Below are 18263 nucleotides of genomic sequence, written 5' to 3' on the forward strand. Positions count from 1 at the left end.
TTCTCAAAGAAAGGGTGGTAACAGTAATGCATCCACTTCTTATGGTTCTGCTGTGAGTGGCAAAAATTCTGTTCCTAATGCTTCTGGTGGCAGCACTTCGTCTGGCAATTCTGGTGATAAGGGCAAAAAGAAGATGCATTGCCATTATTGTAAATCCAATGATCACTTGATCAAGTCGTGTCCTAAGTTGAAGGCCAAAGAGGCTAAGAAGAAAGAGGGTGGTTCCACTGCAAATGCTGGTTCCACTACAAATGCAGCCATTGTTGAGTCTTCTGTGAAAGGAGATTGTGATGCTGATGTTGATGCAGAATGGGCTTTTAGCGCAGAGTGCACTTACAATCCTGCTGTCCATGATGCATGCTTGTCAGTTGCTGCAGATTCACATGTGTGGTATTTCGACAGTGGTGCTACAAAGCACATTACCTCACATCATGAATTGTTTACCTCTCACGAGTCTGTCCCTCATGGGAATTCAGTCACTTGTGCCAACAACGCCTCTTATCCAGTTCAGGGAGTCGGAAAGATTGTGCTCACTGCTGCTAATGGCAGTTCCTTCACACTTGTTGATGCACTTTATGTACCTGGGATCAAGAAGAATCTCTTGTCTGTATCCGCACTTGCTAGACTTGGACTTGTAGTCAAATTTGTGGATGACAGATGTACAGTTCATGATCTCAGTTTTGGTGATGAAATTGTTGCATCTGGGCTTTTGTGCCATGGGCTGTATAAGCTCACTTTGTATGACAAGTGTGGACAAAATTTTGCAAATGCTGTTGCAGATTCAAGGGCTATTTCAGATGCAAAACTTTGGCATGCACGTTTTGGTCATCTGAATTTTGCCAGTTTGCTGCGTTTGCAGAAATCTGATATGGTTGCTTCTTTGCCGCCTCTTGAAGCACCTGTCAAACATGTTTGTGAAGGCTGTATTCTGGGTAAAATGCAGCGTTCTAAGTTTCCAAAGGATGGTTCAGTTAGGGCCACATGCAGGTTACAGCTTGTGCATAGTGATGTTTGTGGGCCCATGCAAACTCCGTCCTTGGGCAATTACCTGTACTTCGTGACTTTCATTGATGATTACTCCAGGCATGCATGGGTATTTCCGCTTAAAGCGAAGTCCAAAGTTTTTATGTGCTTCAAACAATTTTTGGCTATGGCTGAAAATGTCTCAAAATGTACTATGGGCACCCTCCGTTCCGATCGAGGGGGGGAGTATATGTCTCATGAATTTAATGCATTTCTGGCTAGTCGTGGGATAAAACACCAATGTACAGTGCCTTATACACCTCAGCAAAATGGTGTTGCTGAGAGGAAAAACAGGTCACTAACGGAAATGGCACGATGTATGGTCAAAAGTCAAGCTTTGCCGCATTCTTTTTGGCTTGAGGCCATCATGTGTGCCACTTATGTACTTAACAGGTGTCCTACGAAAGCTTTGCAGTCTATTACTCCATATGAAGCATGGCATGATAGAAAGCCTTCTATTGAGCACATGCGTGTTTTTGGCTGTTTGGCATATGCTTTGGTGCCACAAGTGCAGCGCAGAAAATTGGATGATAAGGCTGTCAAATGTATTTTTGTTGGTTACAGTGCTGAAAGCAAAGGTTACAGGTTGTATCATCCACAAACAAAACGTATTCTGGTTTCACGGGATGTAGTGTTTGTGGAAGATTCTGTTCAGCCCTTGCTGTCATGTACTAGAGACAGTAATGTAAGCTCACAGGACATTTATGACACTTTGTTGCCTCTTTTCAGTGGTGGAAATACGAATGTAAGTTCCAATGAGGCAAATGTACAGCCTATGGGGGTTTTTGAAAATGTTTTAGAACAGCCTATTACTGATGCAGATGTACATGATGTACTTGATGAGGAAAGGGCTAAAAATGAGCAGGCTAGAGGTATGCCAAAATGGCTGGTGCACACTTTGCGTGACAGTAAATTGGATGCACCTTTATCTAGTCGTACTCGTTCAGGCTCTCGCCATGCATCTTATGCATCAGATTGTTATGCTTTGGTTGTGTCTAGTTTACATGATGTTGAGGAGCCTCTGTCTTTTGATGAAGCACAGAATTCAGAAAATTGGATTGTTGCCATGAAATCAGAATATGATGCACTTATAGAGAATGACACATGGACTTTATGTGATTTGCCTCCTGGCAAAAAGGCCATTGGTACGAAGTGGGTTTACAAGTTGAAACGCAAGCCGGATGGTGAGATCGATCGCCATAAGGCTCGACTTGTTGCAAAGGGTTATGCACAACAAAAAGGCATAGATTATGAAGAGACTTTTGCTCCCACTTGTCGTATGACTACTGTGCGTTTTCTATGTGCATTGGCAGCTCATTTTGGTTGGGATGTACATCAATCAGACATTGTTACTGCTTTCTTGAATGGTGACATATTTGAGGAAGTTTATGTAACGCAGCCTCGCGGTTTTGTCATAAAAGGACAAGAGGACAAAGTGTGCAAATGTAAAAAGGCTTTGTATGGGTTGAAGCAATCTCCTCGTGCTTGGTATGAGAAAGCTGACACTCATTTGGTTAAACGAGGCTTTCGTAACAGTCCAACAGAAAGCACATTGTATGTAAAGCGTGAGGATGATGTATTTCTCATTGTGGTTCTTTATGTTGATGATTTGCTGATCACTGGACCAAATGAGAGACATATTGCTGAATTTAAGGCTGATTTGAATGCTACTTTCAAGATGAAAGATTTGGGGCTGTTGCATCATTACTTGGGTATACAGTTTAAGCAGTGTGATGGTGGTATTGCCTTGTGTCAGAAAAGTTACATAGAGACATTGCTATGTAAGTTTGGACTTGAGGATTGCAAACCTATTGCCACTCCCATGGAAACAGGTTTGAAGTTGAGTCTACATGATGTTGGCGATCCTGCTGATGTCACTCTTTACCAAACTGCTGTTGGCTGCCTCATTTATGTATGCAACACGAGGCCAGATATTCAGTTTGCAGTCTCGCAGGTCAGCAGATTTATGCATAGCCCAGAGTCTAAGCATTGGCAGGCTGTCAAGAGGATTTTCCGCTACCTTAGTGGCACTTTACATCTTGGCTTGTTTTATCCCAAGGGGGGATCATTGCCGCCAGACTTACATGCTTTTTCGGACTCAGATTGGGCTGGCTGTTTTGACACGCGAGTGTCCACAAGTGGTTTTTGTTTCATGCTTGGCAGTTCATGTATATCATGGTTGAGCAAGAAGCAACCTACTGTGGCCACTTCGAGTTGTGAGGTTGAGTACAGGGCAGTTTTCACAGCTACGGTTGAGTGTGTATGGCTCAGACGCCTTATGGCTGACTTGGGTGTTGGACAGGACACTGCCAACACTATCTACACTGACAGTCAGAGCGCATTGGCAGTTGCGAGGAACCCAGTTTTTCATGCTCACACAAAGCACATTGAGGTGCATTACCACTATGTCAGGGAGAGGCTCTCAGCAGGAGAGATCAGCTTGGCTTATGTGCCAACACAAGACAACCTTGCAGATCTTTTCACAAAGGCATTGTCTCATGAGAAGCTTGAAGCTTTCCGCAAAGCTTTGGGCTTACTCCCCTTTGTGGACTGATCCTGTCCTCAGGGCATGGCACTTCCCTTTACTCATGTGCCAGCTCTCGTTCACCGCATCACTCCAAGGGGGATTTGTTACCATATACATGTGGTAGTGATGTGTGTGAACACACTAGGACCGCCGGGGCATTTTTTCCCTCTTTAGGAGGTTTTTTCCCCCGTGCATTATATATACGCCCATCACTCTAGGGCTAACTATCTTTCGATTGCACACTAAGTAACACACTCTCTATTGTGTGCCTTGAGCTTCCTTCGTCTTCTCCAAGCTATGTGTGTTTCTCTGCAACCCTAATTCCAACAAGTGCTCATTCAAATGCTTATAGCAGCTAGGTTCAATTTTCAACATGGAGAGGCCTATTTAAGAGTGTGATCACACACACACACACACACACATGCTCACACACCCACTCAGTACACACACACACACACCTTGGGGAGGTGTTGTCGGCACACATAGTTTTTGGAGAAGAAGCAAAGGAGGGAAGCGCTGCCCGATTCTCATCTTGAGAACTCCATTGGATCAAAAATTTGAGTAGATTTCAGCCCATAATCACGGTAATGTCGATTTAATTTATGCTTTTCTACAAATCTCTTCATCATCCTCTTAATTCCTCATCTATTATGCTTAATCATAGCTATATTTCTTAATAGCTGCTCTCTAATTTTCCATATCATTATTCTATTACATAATCATCATCCAATAGTTAATTATACAAGCCTTTTATCTCTCCTAATGATAGATTAATGCATGATTAGTAAGAAGAAATCTCTCGCTAGTCAGCATAGTAATTAATTGTCAAGCCGGTAATGATGTGGATTTGGTCAATTTCATTCTATTACCACACAATATAGGAGTAACTAAGTTGGATTCAATTTATTCATAGATTAGGATGTAATTAAAAAAAATTAATCCGTCATTAATCCACTAGGAAGGGAATATCCTCTCACCTATGCATATGATGATTCTGCTTTTCTCTACTTACTTCAGGAAGGTGATTAAGCATGTCTAATTCATCTCTCTTGTAATTTAATTAGTAAAAATCTGAAAATTCTTAATTACCTAGGCCAAGTATTTAAATTTTAGAGCCAGGTCCCATAAGACAAGTAAAGTATTATCCATAAAAATTGCTATGTCTCGAAGAAAATCTAACCCTCTCGTATAAGAAGGATTGTTCAGTGATTCTAATTTGTCATCTTGATTGTTATGGAATTCTCGGACATTAGTTCTTTTTCTCCGAGTTTGTCAATTAAGTAGTGAGTATAAAATGGCCCCGGTAAAGAGAACTCACTTCGGTGGTGCCCGCGACCGCGAGGCAGGAACAAGCAACGTGAATGGGAAGGGGAAAGCTCCCATGGACGACCAAGTACCGGCCATCTCACGGGCCAATGACGAGGAAATGGAGGAGGTAGGTCACATTTTATTTAAGTTTGTTTAACAATGCATACAATAAGCTAGGCAAGAACATATCCCTAAACATGTTGGAGAAATCCGACGGAAACCTCGGCATTTGAATTCAATTGTATATTAAATTCTAAGTAGGAAAGAATGGTTGATGGATATACTGTTTGAAATAGGAAAGAATGTCTGCTACGGAAAATTTAGCTCGGCATGTTCATTTCTATTTCCAATGTTAATACTAGTCCGAAACCCCTCTTTATCACAGGGGGCAGAGTTCCTAGTTAAGGGCTCTTGAATCCACGACTGTTGGTTAAGCGGTGGATACCCACGTCTGCTGGTTAAGCGGTGGGAACCCACGTCTTGCTCTCTAATGTGCATGTCGTGCTTTCTATGCGGTGGACATACCTAGTTGTATGGACAGCTAGGCGACAACGGGAAGAGTAAACTATCACTGGAGGGGGGATGTTGTACCTCCAGAACATTGGAATTTTAATGAATAAGTTTGAGTAGAATTTTTACTAGAACTCTGTCTTGGTGCCGCTTTGCAATACTGGTTGAAGGGTTGTCTTAACGAACCTGTGAATCGGAATCTAATCAAGGAACTTTTATGTTGAACAACCACTGTGGTAGTAATTAGGACACACAAGGAAGTGTGAATGTGGGGGTGGAAAGTGGGGGCTTGGCTCAGGTTGCCAATGCCTATGAGAAGGGTGGTCCACGGGTCGAGTACTTACTATTTTTGGAAATTTTTTAGAAAAATTATTTTAATTCACATTTTGAATCTTTATAACATTCTAAACATCATGACACTGACAGAATTTGGAAAACTACTAAAAATAGTAACTTTTTCCATTATAATTGTTTCATGGTACAATGGTGTTCTTTTAGCTCGGGGTCGGAGACCTTACACTACAGGTACATCTCTCCTCGCAGTATCCTTATTGCATACGAGCAAGAATAGAGCTTGGGAGAAAAATTTCTCTTTTCTTTATTTCTCTCACATTTACATTTTGCACATACTAAAAATATCATAGATGAAGATTCCAGACCATGTGAATTTCTATTGCTTCCACTCTGTGAGATTTATTACAATTAACGTATGGATTAGCCAAAAAATACACTTCCAACAACGTATAGTACTTCTCTTTGGCCCAAAAAGGTTCAATGAAATACTTATTTCACCAGATCCCATTATACTACCCCTTATAGACTATAACTTTTCTTTTGACATAAGTGTAGTTATCTTGCTATGAACCAAGAGGATCTGTAAACACAATTAATCCCAATCACTAGACAAATATATATATATATATATATATATATATATATATATATATATATATATATATTATAGTAAGCACAAAATTATAATTCAGAGCTTAATTGATCGACAAAGATTGAATGTCGTTAACTCATCTATTAACCCTTTCATATTACCCATGATAAAATACGACCATAGCTTTGATGTTTTCATTTTTGTGCTGTTATGATATACTCTTTTTTGTTCTTTCTTTGTATGTGTGAGTACAAGAGAGAAAGAGAGGGCCTTCTTTGATTGCACTTCCTTCCAAACCTAAGACTTCATGGCATCTATGGTATAAATCCTCCTTACAGTTTTTGGAGTTCTCTATAAACTCTCACAGCCAAAAGCCCGGTGCTTTCTTGGCAAGACCGCAAACTTCTCAACAGCGTGGATCACCACCCCAACCAAGAGATGTTTAAGCTAGAGATTGACGATATGATTGAGATAATCATGGACTGTTAGACTTTTTTATGATGATGACACGAAACATGAGGCCGACACACCACTATAGGAGGGAGGTAGAGTGTCTATATTCAAGATTCTCTTGGTCCTTCTCAATATGTAAGAAAAGTTTGGATGGAGTAACACTAGTGTCTTAGAAAATTTTGAGTGACTACTTACACTGTACAATTATGCAATGATCGTTTTTTAAAGTTACATTATTGATTTTTTTATGTAAGTTGCTTGAAAAGCACATATTACTAGCTAATACTATGATACTAGCCTCAAGAGATGATGCAAGAAAGTTCCTACATAATTTAGGGATGGATTATAATTATGTTCATGCTTGTCCTAATGATTGCATTTGGTTTAGAGAGGAATATGTAAAAACATGAAGACATGTCTTAAGTGTGAAGTAGATAGATATCAAAAAGATCTTCAAAGAAAAAGAGTATGATACAAAGTTCTCATACATTTTTCTCTTCTACCTTGCATCGATCACTTCTTCTAATACAAATCAATGGCCGCTCTATCATCATGGCACAAGGAGAATGAATCTTTAGATGTTGTGATGAAGATTCTTCTGGATAGTGTGACTTGGAGCACATTGTTGATACGTGGCCAAATTTTGCGAAGAATCCAAGCAATCTGCAATTTGGCTTGGTTATAGATGGTGTAAATCCAATTGTATGGCTAGTTGTCATTTTCAACAAGAATATTCCACCATGGCTAGCAACTAAAAAGGGACACGTATTCTTAAGCTTGATTGTGCTAGGTAGGATATAGATTAAGACTTAGGGTTAGTTTATGTCTTAGGGTATACAAGTTTAAGATTAGTAAAGTTGTCAAAGAAGTCAACAAGCTCATGATCTAAAACACTCCTCACTATAAAACCTAATCCCGAATACTAAAGCCTAACCTGCACGTGACCAATAGTACACTACAGTTATAGGATTTTGTATAATGTGGACAAAAATGTCATAAAGATGAATTCTAGTCTACTCAACTAATTGTCACTCTTTTCAAGTGGCCAATCAAAGAAATAAAATATGATGTGTGGAATGGCAATGTTACAAGGGGACTTTAAGATGTGCCTTGGATGATCTAAGAGTGCCAAAGGGAGATGCAACATTTAGAAGTGCCAAGGAAATTCCCATGGGAATTAAATGTTTTGGTACACGACAAAACACGCTTAGAAATGTATCTTGAATGTCTCAAATAAAGTGCGAGAACTATATTCAATGTGACTTGAGAACCCCTAGGAGAGGTGGACCTTCAACATGCAAGAAGAAATAAAGAACTAAAGGAAAGGTTTAAAATGGGTTCAACACCTTAAAAGAGATCTAGTGAGAGTATTTTCTTAATAACTCGAAAAATGATGTGATCTCTAAAAACAAGCTACTTGCCTTATCAAAAACAAGGAGATCTCCAACTATTATGTTGAATGTTTTCCCGTCAAGGAGTTAAGGAGCTCAAAAATGTAGACTTTTCCTATAGAGAAGGCCTATGTGAAAGCTACAAAGCTAGGCTCTCAAAAGGCTTAATCTTTTCTCTCTCTCTCTCTCTCTCTCTCTCTCTCTCTCTCATAGCCTCCGTAGCTATTAAGCTTCATCATGCTATACTTATCTACATGATCAATACAAGTATTATGTCTCATTCTTGTACATACTTCTTCTTCCTCTTGATCTCCCTCTCTCCCTGTAGTTCTCTTGGCTCATTGACCCTTTGAAGGAAGGTCTTCAATGTGATGTGATGTGCCACTAGAGCACATGTTATGCTGAATTTAATGGATCATAGAGCATACTCTCTCTTTGATTTGGAAGTCCATGGTGTGTATGAAAAAGTTGTATTGATTAAACAACTCATAAGGATCAATCAAGTTATTCCTTTGTTATAACCTAGTTTGTGGATAGCACCTTTGGGGTTACCTTGGGCAAGTTTATTTATCTTCGAGGGTATAAAGAATCTTCTAGGTTTAGGGTTTACGACAAGTGACCTAATTAACGATCGATCTAATATTAGTTTCTGGTTAGTTTATGGTTTACGGTGTACAAGTTTAAGATTGGTTTGGTTTTTAGCTTTAACGCGTCCACTCACAATTGTGAGTATTGAAAAAAACGATTAGCTTAGTTTTCATATAAATTTTTGTACTATTGGATATTCACGGGAAACGAGTAACCTTAACATTTGTTGTTAGTTGTTTAGCTATTAATGTATTTGGTGTATTTGTTGCGATGGACATCTACAGCATAGCTATCTAGCACTAACATACTCTATGTCAATACTAAGGGAAGCGACCATGATGGCCATGGAGACATATTCAACTTATTAGACCCGATGGAGCTATTGTAAGCAGAGGTGCACTTCTAAGCTATCACCAAATCATCTCACACAATTTACAACTAATGCACACTCAATCCTCACGTCTATTAACTAATTGATAATTTTATGAGTCAAATGAGCTCGGAATGCTACGAAACTCTAGGAGATTATAGGTAATGGCAAATAGAACCTATCTCGAGCCTGCCATCCTTTTTCTGAGAGGTACACATATCACGATTCACCGATTTGCAAATCAAAAAAACATGAAAAGAAGTTTTTAGTAGCATTGCTAATGGCCTAAGAACAGTCTCCTATAAATAAATCGTCATTATTACTTGAAAATACTATCAAAACAAAAGATTTACGCTCACACAACATAGTTGTGAACCTAAATCAAATTGACAATGTGTACACTCAAATGGAAGAGCAAGAGAGGAGAAATACGCAATAGTTGAAAGTTAGTTTTGATGACCTCTAAGACAAAGTAATGATGATTACAATTTTGCACAGAGTGGCAACTCAACTCGTATAGCACTTTCTTTCAAAAATATTACTTTTCTCACTTACATTTTTTCCTTTTCACATATTAAAAATTAGAAGTTGAGCTTTCAGCTTGATATTAACAATATGGCTTTTATAAGGGAATTTTAACTAGAAGGGGTATCCACTTCCGCATTGACAAACACTCCTCCCCTCTTAGATGGATGTTGCACCCAACATCGTTTAATCGTTTAATCGAGGTTGCGATGCTTAAAAATCTTCCATCACCTACTACAATTTTGCGGGAGGATGGAGAGCACTCGAATCCCAATGGGAAAACAAAGAGAACCAATGGAGATTCCAACGAGGGCAAGCCTTTCTCAAAAGAATCTGAAAAAGACCATGACCAGTCGGAGATTTGTCAAATCTGTGTACAAGCGACAGTTTCAGGTTGACACATGTGCAAGACATCTTGTCAAATACCGGAAGGACTTGAACAATGTGAAGTATTTGAGAATAATGGTAGAAAGCCCTCCACAAGTTAGCAATGAAGATCAACGCAAAGACGGGTGCAGAGAAGTAGAAGCTATCCTTACAAGAAGAGTTTGACGAAGCTCTAGAACCGAAAGTCAGCAAGTTGATGAAAGCTAAAAGCACTCTGAGAAGGACAGCAAGTCCAAAAATTAGACCTGAGCTAGATGCTCTCTAGAACTAACCCCTTTGATGTTAGCTTATAGTTAGCCCTCAGCTTTCTATCTGTACTAGTACGGCCTCTCTCTCTCTTTCTCTCTCCCTCTTTATCGCGTGTACAGAGGCTTCTCTCCGTTTTGAAGTTTAGCCTTCATATCACAGATTTTGACACGTGTAAAGGGCTCCCCCTTTCACCACCATATTATGTTAGTTTAGATGCATCCTCCTTGAGCATGTTGATGTAACCTTTTGTCTTTTCTAATATAATGTCTGTCTTATTCTGATATATATATATATATATATAAATAAATGAGAAATGGATTCACAAATTAGAAATTAGAAGTTGAGCTTTGCTGTTTGATATTAACAATGTGGCTTTTATAAGGGAATTTTAACTAGAAGGGGTATCCACTTCCCCATCTACAAACACTCCTCCCCTCTTCATTAAATGGATGTTCATACGATTTCCGAATTCAATTCCAAGCCTTCCCATCATAGTGCATACGAAGACATGATCCTATGAAGATCCTAGCAACATTTCCAACAGCAGGACTATTTCCCCTTGAAGCTCCAATTGAAATCTAAATTCAAAAATAAAAAGTGGCATTCAGATAACACCACTAGACCAGTACTACTGTGCTGTAATTGTATATCTATCTCTGCCCTACATGTCTCTACCATCGACCGATTTCTCGAGCTGGGGCTGTGAGTCAGATTTAGGAGCTTCCTCGTATTGCATTAAGAAAGCTCGCAAGGGTTTGCGGCTTTAGAAGCTTCTGGAGGAGCATTACAAGCTGCTGGAGAATCAAACACATGTTCTAAGATGGAGACATCACCAATAACAGCGAAAAGATGACGAAGCTCCTGTCGATTTGGCAGCCTCATAAAGTAATCCAAGCATCTCCTCACCAAACTTGCTGCATTGAGTTAAACCAATGTTACCCAGAGTTTTCAAGTCTCTCATTCACATCAGCTATGGTCTCTGCAAAGTGAGGTAGGGATAATATTCGCTTCGTTATTGTTATGGGTCAAGCCCAATTTAGCTAGTATGTGTGGATTCTTCGACGGGATTCATGATAGCCTTTTCTGCCACTGTCTTCTATGGCTTGTCTCAGCATTTCTTCGGTCTCTAATCTGTTCGGAAGTGGATTGTACTGCATAACCGTGAAGAAATCTTTCCAAGCTGTACCTCCTCCGTCTTTGCCCACAAGGTAAATTCTGTTTGCCACTTCCACCAGCTTAGTCCCCAACGAGTCGTGAGGAAATCCATACGTCTTTGATAGTTTGCTTCGAATTCGCATTAAGGGCTCTCATGAAGCTAGCCTGCATCATCATGATGCGTAAACGTGCTCTGCTTGCATTGAATGTAGCCTGCAGGCGCTGGTGTGTGGGAATTTTATAGCAATTTTGGACATCACATTTTATTGTGGCCTTGTAAGTACCACCCACATCCGCAAGCTCCGGTGCCACCCTCAATACCCATGGCACACTTCTAGCCAAAAGCTCCTCCACCAATGCTGTGCAGAGCGGGGCCCACTCGTACCCTTCTTCTAGCACTAGTGGTAGCAGAGCTACAAACTCTCTTAAGTACAAAATGTTGTTCTTGTGGCGTGCTTGCTTGCTTGAAAGGAACAATGCCAACTTCTTCTGTAGATGTGCCGTGGCTCTTATAAGGAAGCCCCTTTCACGCAGCTTAACCAGGATATGAAAGAAAAGGCAATAGCCTTTGAAGGCTCTCTCACAGGCTTCTAGTATTGATTCTCCCTTTGTGCCTGTTTTGCACCATGTCGAATGCCAGAACCCCATATCGTTGGGATTTGCAAGTTCTGTGCCCGCTGCTCTGTGGTCTATGTGCGCATCGCACACCCTCATTAGGTCCAAAATCATCATGTTCATTAGCTTGGGAATGACATACAAGAAACCCGACGGTGATAGGTCGGGCGTGAGCCTCACATCCACGAGAAACTTTCTGAGTAATGGCATTGTGCGTTTGAAATGGTCATCATCAAGGGCAAGAGGGAGGAAGTATGAGAAGGAGTAGCGGCCACATATACTGGATCGGGAGGAAGTATGAGAAGGAGTAGCGGCCACATATACTGGATCGCACTTGTTGCTCCTCAAAAGCTTCTTGGGAGAGAAGGGCCAAATTGTAGGCATGGAGGACCGGCAGCTTTTTGCTGGTGGGAGCTTTCTTGTCTTGGCTTAAACCCACACCCAGCACAGCTTCTTCAAAGTTCTTAAGAGTGAAAAAACAGAGCATATCATGCTTTGTCAACATGTTGTGTCTGCCCAGAACATTGCCCAGAGGATGCCTTGGCCATAGAGCCTCCCCCAGCCTCATCAAATCAGGATATGGGAGACGATCGAATATGCGTAGCCAAATGTGATCATGTAGCATGTTGAGACACTCATTCTCGCTACTTTTATTGTTGGCCTCAAAAAGATTCAGTTGATCGGCCACTTTTCTCTCAATGCATTGTATATTGCTTGCGCTCTCACTGCATGATCTCTTCTTCGTCCCTTCTTCATGCAAGGGGATGCTCGTTTCCGTTGCATGTGAGCTCATGAAGCCACACTTTTCACAAAGAAAACCCGAGCCATGTGATTGTCCATAAGTCAGAAAATCATCATAGCGTGTTGAGAAGCAATCTTGAAGCTGCAAGAAGAGGTCCTTCAAAAGGTAACCTGGCTTGTAGTAGCCCAGTCGATGGTCATCATCAGAGGGGACAAGGATGCTGCAAAAGACCAGCGAGCGGAAGATGTGAGGATGATGACTGATGGTGATGTTGGGGTATTGAATAGTGATGTACGGGGGATAATGGGGGTACAACGGAGGGATGAAGACCGAGAGATGGAGGGAAATATCCGCGAATCTGCCCCAGCTGGGAGTAAGAAGAAGGCACATGTTGGACAGGTCATCAGGGTCTAGGATGACCTGTATGCCTGGCAAGGGCTCCTTCTCTATCTCTTTGAGGTCCTTCTGCATCAGAGATAGAGGTCCTTCTGCAATCGCTGCATCGCACAAGGCGAGAGGAGTGGCACATGTCCTTGTCTCTGTGCCGGCTTTGTTGATTGTACCCCAACCTGGATGGGCTCTACACTGGCGTCATCTAAGATTGCTGAAATCGATGTGACAGAGGGCAGCGGTTGTTCAGATATTGCCATGTGCAAGGTGCACAGGTCATACATGGCTTGACGATCAAATATGCGCAAAGCCTTGTTGGAGATGTACATTGGGCACCATTCGTCCTCAATATGACATGCGCACAGATTGTCAAGGCACTCTTGCGCGTCCAGAGACATGCACAGGTATTCCTCGTTTAGATGGCGTTCAAGTTCCTTCCTTACAGAGTAGCGATCCCTCGCCTGCATCGACATTCTGGCTGCGCCGCTGCAACCTCTCCTCTTAAAGGAGGAGTAGCTTTTGCTTGGTAAGCCTAATAGGCCCTGTCACACTGGAGCAGACTTCCAGCGCCCTTTTGGAAAAGTGACCGGCGACTTGGCTACAAAATGGATGTCTAGCGTTGCCTCGGCTGTCCGACAGAGCCTCTTGTGTCCAAGGTCTGGGTTTAAATCCCTTTGACAACTCGTGTGACATGTGACCCTTCCTGTTGGCCAACCTAGGGTGTAGTTCACGTAAGGTGCTGGTTGGAAACATGTGCGCAACCGGTTGCCAATTAATTTTGTTTCCATGGTGGGTTGCTAGCCTAGTTCCGAGCTCGTGGTTGCGATTTGGTTGCCGTCCTGCTCCACCTCTTGGGGATGAAGCGAGAGTGCACCTGCGAAAACGACAAACGATTGTGGAGTCAACACACGCCTGTTTTGGTTATAAGGCTGAGTATTCAGAAATAAAAGTTCATTTTTGCCTTGTATTTTCCCGACCATGTGAACTAAACAGCATGCAGTTTCCAGCGGGAACCAGTTTGCAACTGGTTGCGAACCTGCTGCTCATGTGAACTGGCTCTAGGATGCTCCACCTCACAAAGTCAAAATGGTAGCTGTCCCAATTTTCATGCTGCACGTCAAAGTTACCCTTAGGGGTTGTTCCCCAAGCTTATATGATGGGTTGGCCACCCTTAGATGCTCCACCTCACGGAGTCAAATGGTAGCTTCCCCAATTTTCATGCTACACATCAAAGTTTCGTATCCGAGCTATTTTTGGGAGGAGGCTAAAAGTGGCTTGCATGTGCGTGCGACGCGTTGCTTCTCTCCCACGTTCTGCAGACAGCGACGCCCCCGCTGTGTAGCAAAAAGAAGGCAAGCATAGTTTTCTGTGCGTGCAACGCGTGGACAAACACAACAACCGACCGCAACCGCCCCACCTACGCTCTCCATGGCAGGCGACTAAGGCAAACCCAATCAGCAACTCGATGACATCAAGGCTCTAAAGACTTCCATTGGTTGTGCGCATAGGAAGGCTCGCTTAACCCTTGCATGAAGGAGGGTTTGAACCCACCCCATGAAGGTAGGAGGCCAACACTTTACCATCAAGCTATCAGCCCTTCTTGTGTATAACTAGGAAAGATAGTCTACTTGTGTTGAAAAGAAAACTAGAAGGAAAGGGAAAGCTTCAAACTTCAAGGAAGTAGCTTTACGGAAGGCAAGTTTTCCTCCGAAAATTCTTTTTTTTCTCAAGGAGGTAGCTTCAAAGTGAAGAAAAGCCTTCACAAAAACGACGAGTTTTTGTGAAGAAAAGTCTTCACAAAAACGACGAGTTTTTGTGAAGAATCATCAGAGGTGTTCTTACAAAGAACGACAAGTGAAGCGCTCAAATTCCCGCAAGGCGAGGTTCTCATGCAACGGAAATCGCGGAGCATACAAAACACAAAGACTTCAATTTCTCAAGGTACAAGTTGTCGTTTCTTTTTCTCTCTTTGCATTAGTGTGTGTTTACCATGGCCAGTGAGGATATCCCACCTACACACACGTTTGATTTTGAGCACGTAGGTCAAAATCAAGGCACCACGGGTGTTGCTGATACTAATATGCATGATGATGATGATCTAGGAGATCATGGGCTTGTAGATATGGCTTCTTTCAAGACTTTGGAACATCACCAAAGCACACTTGAAAGCAACCTCTTTGCACTCAATACAAATGTTACCAATCTTACAGAGTTACTTGTGAAATTTATGAATTCACAGACAACTCCATGAGCCACAAGTGGCACGGTTCAAGGGAACCAAGCTCGCACAACTCAAGGAGTCCAAGAGACAAGTGTTGCAGAAGATGCAGAAGGTAGCAATGCATTACTTAAGAATATCACCATTCCTGAGTTTCACGAGGAAGAGTGTGATCGCAACAAGGATGCGGTCAATACGTTCTTACACAAATGGAGTGATATTCATAAATTGAGACACACCCCAGATATAAAGACGGCTGTGGAAACAAGTCTATCTCTTAAAGGCAAAGCCTATAAGTGGTGGATGACATTTGCAATAGATGCTCATCCTCCGTCTTGGGCTACGTTTCAAGCTTCTTTCTCCAAAGAGTTTTTGGACTCCAATGAAGAAGATAAGAATTGGTTAGCATGGGATGCATGCCGCATGTCTGGCCTCTCTCACACACAATATCTTTCAAAGTATCAAGAAATCATATTAAAACTAGAAGGTCTAGCTGAATTCCAAAAGATACGGGGTTTTAATAGGGGTCTTGACAAAGACTATCGTCTTCATGTCAAGACCCAACATCCAAAAACTTTGGAAGAAGCGATTAGTCATGCACAAAGATATGATGATGACCAAGAGAGGAAAGGAAATGTTCCCTACTCTAAGAATACTTTTGCTAAGAGCAATGTGGCTAAGAGCCAATGGCGAGGTAGATCTCCCACACATTCCAAGAGGAATAAGAGACAATCTACCTCTCCACGCCCACAAGAGGCTAGAAGCCTAAGCAATCACGAAATACTCCGTGTGGGTCTCTCAACACTGTCGATTTTGAGCGTGCAAAAAAACACAATTTGTGTTTTAGATGTCTTTCGGACCAACATAACAAGAAAGATTGTCCTCTTTTGCAAGGCAAAGAAAAGGCCATGCACACGGTGCAATGCCTCACATTAGATTCATCTCCTAAATATTGTGCTGTAGAGGTTCTTCATATGGAAGAAAAGCACAAGTGTTGTGTGCCTGCTTCAATGTGGCAGTCCACCTTTGGCCCCCATGATTTGATTCGCATGCATGGAACTATTAACGGACAACGTGTTCGTATTTTAGTGGATGATGGTGCAACTCTAACTTCTTGAACTATAAGCTAGTCAAGAAATTGAAGCTTACACAGACTCCCTGCTCTCACAAGTATGTGGTGGAGCAGATGTCTGGGAATGATAAAGAAGTATGGGACACGGTAGTTCAAGGGGTTGAGCTTATTGTTCAAGATCATACGATGACCCTTGACTTCCAAGTTATGAACATGGACCGTGCTGAGGTCGTTTTAGGACGGGAGTGGCTGCATGGTTTAGGAAACACATTGCACACTAGTTATGAACACAACTCCTTATCCTTTATGGCCAATGGTAAACATGTGCTTTTGCTTGGTGAGAAAAATATACCATCTGCACCTCTTATATGTACAACCGAGCTTTCTATTTTGCAGAAGCAAATTTAATAGATGAAGTCTTTTTGTGTTACTGCTTGTCTCCAAGTCTTGTGAATTCTCAAGAGCAAAGTGCGGTGAATTCTAGTAATGGTATGCAAAGTGCAATGAATTCTAATGATAAACAAAGTGTTAACAAATCTAACGAGCAAAGTGCTCTCAATTTTAATTCTATAGAGCAATGTGCAACTATTGTAAAACAAACATTACAGGACTACAAGATTCTCCATCCCACCATAACTCTAGTTTACTTTCTCCTTTTGCACGGCAAAAGCTGACTCACTTACTCACAGAGTATAGTGATGTGTTCTCAAGTGATTTACCACCGGGTCTACCCCCTACACGTGATGTGCAGCATGACATAGATGTCTTGCCAGGCACTAAACCGGTGAGTAAACCACCTTATCGTATGAGTGCTAAAGAAGCCAAGGAGGTTGAGAGTCAGTTGGCTGACTACCTCGCTCGTGGTTTCATTAGACCTAGAACTTTGACTTGGGCATCACCAACTCTGTTGGTAAAAAAGAAAGATGGTACTATGCGCATGTGCGTAGATTATCGCGAATTAATGCGATAACCATCAAGAACAAGTATCCTCTGCCTCGAGTAGATGAGTTGTTTGATCAACTCCACGGGGCAAGATACTATACAAAGATAGATATTCGTTCAGGATACCACCAGGTACCTATCCTACTACAAGATATCTCCAAAACTACCTTTAGAACACGGTTCGGGCATTTTGAATTTTTGGTTATTCCTTTTGGTCTAACCAATGCTCCCATTAGGAAATTTCAGAGGTCATTTGGAGGGCCATATGAAGAGAGAGAAAAATAGAGCGCGTCCAATGAGCATGAAGGCTACGTTACGTAGGAAAGTACGTGGAAAGACTCAAAAAATAAGAAAATAGCATAAAACTTTCACGAAACTAGGATTGTAGCATAGTAATTTCCTTCCTTTTACCGAGATTTTAGGTGCTTGCATGTGGTCCCACTTCTGATATTCTCTTATGGTCATTAACGTACTGGAGGGTGACCATTAAGCCCGCACAAGATATTGGAATTCTAAAACACTTTCCCTCCATTAGAATGCTTTCAAAGTGAATCTCCCTCCACTAAAGCTTTTCTCTGAGAGTTATGGCGTCCACGTCTTCTCGCCCAAGAGCCTCCAGGTGTTTACTGTCTCTCACACCAACAACCAACAACTGCACTTTGCCTAGAAGGCCAAGTAGTAGCATATCCTCAATTACAATACCAGCTTCAATAAGTGCAGAGAACCAATGGGTTGGACAAAGGATAAACAAAGGTTCATGGGTCCTCATGCACCCAAGAAGACCCAAGAGGTCTAGTGGTATCAACGTTTACCGCTCAACATGGAAGGCCAGGGTGTTGGATTTCAAAGTTGAAATCGGCAAAAGATCTGTAAAGGAAGTTCTTGTTCAGCATGTGTTTACCCATCCAGAGG

At 41.7% G+C, this 18263-nt stretch overlaps 1 protein-coding gene across 1 annotated transcript; it reads right to left on the bottom strand.

Moving 5' to 3' along the window:
• Positions 1–10687: 10687 nt before the first annotated feature.
• Positions 10688–13947, bottom strand: LOC147461544 (uncharacterized). Its single transcript, XM_086501301.1, has 2 exons — positions 12297–13947; positions 10688–12256 (listed from the first exon to the last, which is right to left on the bottom strand). The coding sequence occupies exons 1-2, from the start codon at positions 13198–13200 to the stop codon at positions 11454–11456; spliced, it is 1707 nt and encodes a 568-aa protein (XP_086357427.1). The 5' UTR covers positions 13201–13947; the 3' UTR covers positions 10688–11453.
• Between the last annotated feature and the right edge of the window lie 4316 nt (positions 13948–18263).

This window comes from Adiantum capillus-veneris, chromosome 3 (assembly GCF_014529385.1).
Source record: "Adiantum capillus-veneris isolate H3 chromosome 3, ASM1452938v2, whole genome shotgun sequence".
In the NCBI taxonomy this organism is placed as follows: Eukaryota; Viridiplantae; Streptophyta; class Polypodiopsida; order Polypodiales; family Pteridaceae; genus Adiantum; species Adiantum capillus-veneris.